The sequence below is a fragment of the Apis dorsata genome, unplaced genomic scaffold, assembly GCF_000469605.1.
Source record: "Apis dorsata unplaced genomic scaffold, Apis dorsata 1.3 scaffold_25, whole genome shotgun sequence".
Lineage (NCBI taxonomy): Eukaryota > Metazoa > Arthropoda > Insecta > Hymenoptera > Apidae > Apis > Apis dorsata.
In genome coordinates, this window is record NW_006263327.1 from 212,542 (window position 1) to 214,005 (window position 1,464).

Here is a 1,464-nt window from a genome sequence, read left to right on the forward strand (position 1 = left end):
AAAACTCGAAAACAAGAAAATCAAGCTTGAATATTTTTCAATAGTATTTTTTCTTTTATGTTGAGTCCTAGAATCTTCTCCATCTCACTTGTACCACGAATTACGAATCATTCTGTATATAAATGATAATTTTAGACTTTTGCCTGTTCACTTCATTCCATCTTACTTTCGTTTAAACGCACACGATCCCCATTGCGCTCCATTACATCGCGATAACCGAATCCTGTCACGTGGGCAGCGTTTGTACCATGCACTTTTGTCGAATTTGTGCAAGTGGATTTCTGAGATCTCTCGTTCCATAGAGCGTCTGCCAAAATATAAAAGATAAGTACTATACCGAAATTCGCAATAATTCCCTGATTATGATTTTATAATATTTTATAGATATTTTAATCGAATCGTTTATTAATGATTATCTTGAGACATCTTTGAAGACTTTTAAAAACGAAAATATACAAAAATACCAATGAAAGCTTGCTTATTAAGTTACAAAAATAATTTAAATTACATTTCTTTTTCTGCTTCTCCCAATGAAAACTTGGATCTCTTATAAACTCAATAAATAAACACTAAATCGACATTTCTATACATGCCAAACATTTTTGCATCTTCGCCTCAAGAATTGACCCTCAAAAGAGACTATATAATAACCATTAAAAACGATAAAGAAAGATTATTTAGCAGGATGAAACGAAGAAAGATATTTTTGAGATGGTAAAAATAAATTCAAAAAATTTGTTCCTTTGCTTAAAATATTGTCAGTGGGAATAAATGGTGTGTATACCTGTCCTTCTCGCGGACATTGTTCCACCGCACTTCGAATGCACTTCGAGCGTTCCCTCCACCGTGCTCGTGGGAAGGTAGGCGTTATTGTTTTCAGGATATATTACGGACACGGTAACGCTGTTGTTCGAAATCTGCGCGTTGGAGACAACGATACGATTCGACGTAGTTTTGCAATCGGTGGTGTTGGCCGAGGACGACGAGGAGGAGGACGATGAGGGCGGCAGCAGGCGACTCTCGTTCACGAAGATCTCTTTCTTCTCCTCCAAACAATCCTCCTCCACGTTTGCACTCTCTAAATTATTCGCCTCCTCCATCTTGCAATCGATCGAAGCCGTCCCATCGTCGTTTCGTTCCATTTTCACCCGGGACAGATCTTAAAATTTGGCAATGTTTTGTTGTACATTCCCGCCGATGTGCGTATTTTCAGATTCGAATTTAGAGAAAAGCTTTAGGGAAATTTTATCATTTTATCAAAATTTCATCGAAAATTAGGAAAATAACGGAGAAAGGCGAGGAAAGGGTAAGTGAAGAAAAAAAATATATATACCAATGAAAGCATCCGACGTATTCAATTTCCTAGATGACTCTTTATCGTCCTCGTACGTTTCACCGAAACGGCAACCTGATTCAATAGGGGATTTCGATGGGCGATCGTTCAACGATCGAACCACCCCAGGA

General features: G+C 37.8%; 1 protein-coding gene across 1 annotated transcript in view; it reads right to left on the reverse strand.

The window, feature by feature from the left end:
- The window catches only part of LOC116185613, a 4,619-nt gene extending 3,413 nt beyond the window's left edge, over positions 1-1,206 (reverse strand). The window contains exon 1 of the mRNA XM_031510365.1: positions 785-1,206. Within this exon, the coding sequence (XP_031366225.1) occupies positions 785-1,142 (358 nt within the window). The 5' untranslated portion in view covers positions 1,143-1,206. The remainder of the gene's footprint in view (positions 1-784) is intronic.
- Between the last annotated feature and the right edge of the window lie 258 nt (positions 1,207-1,464).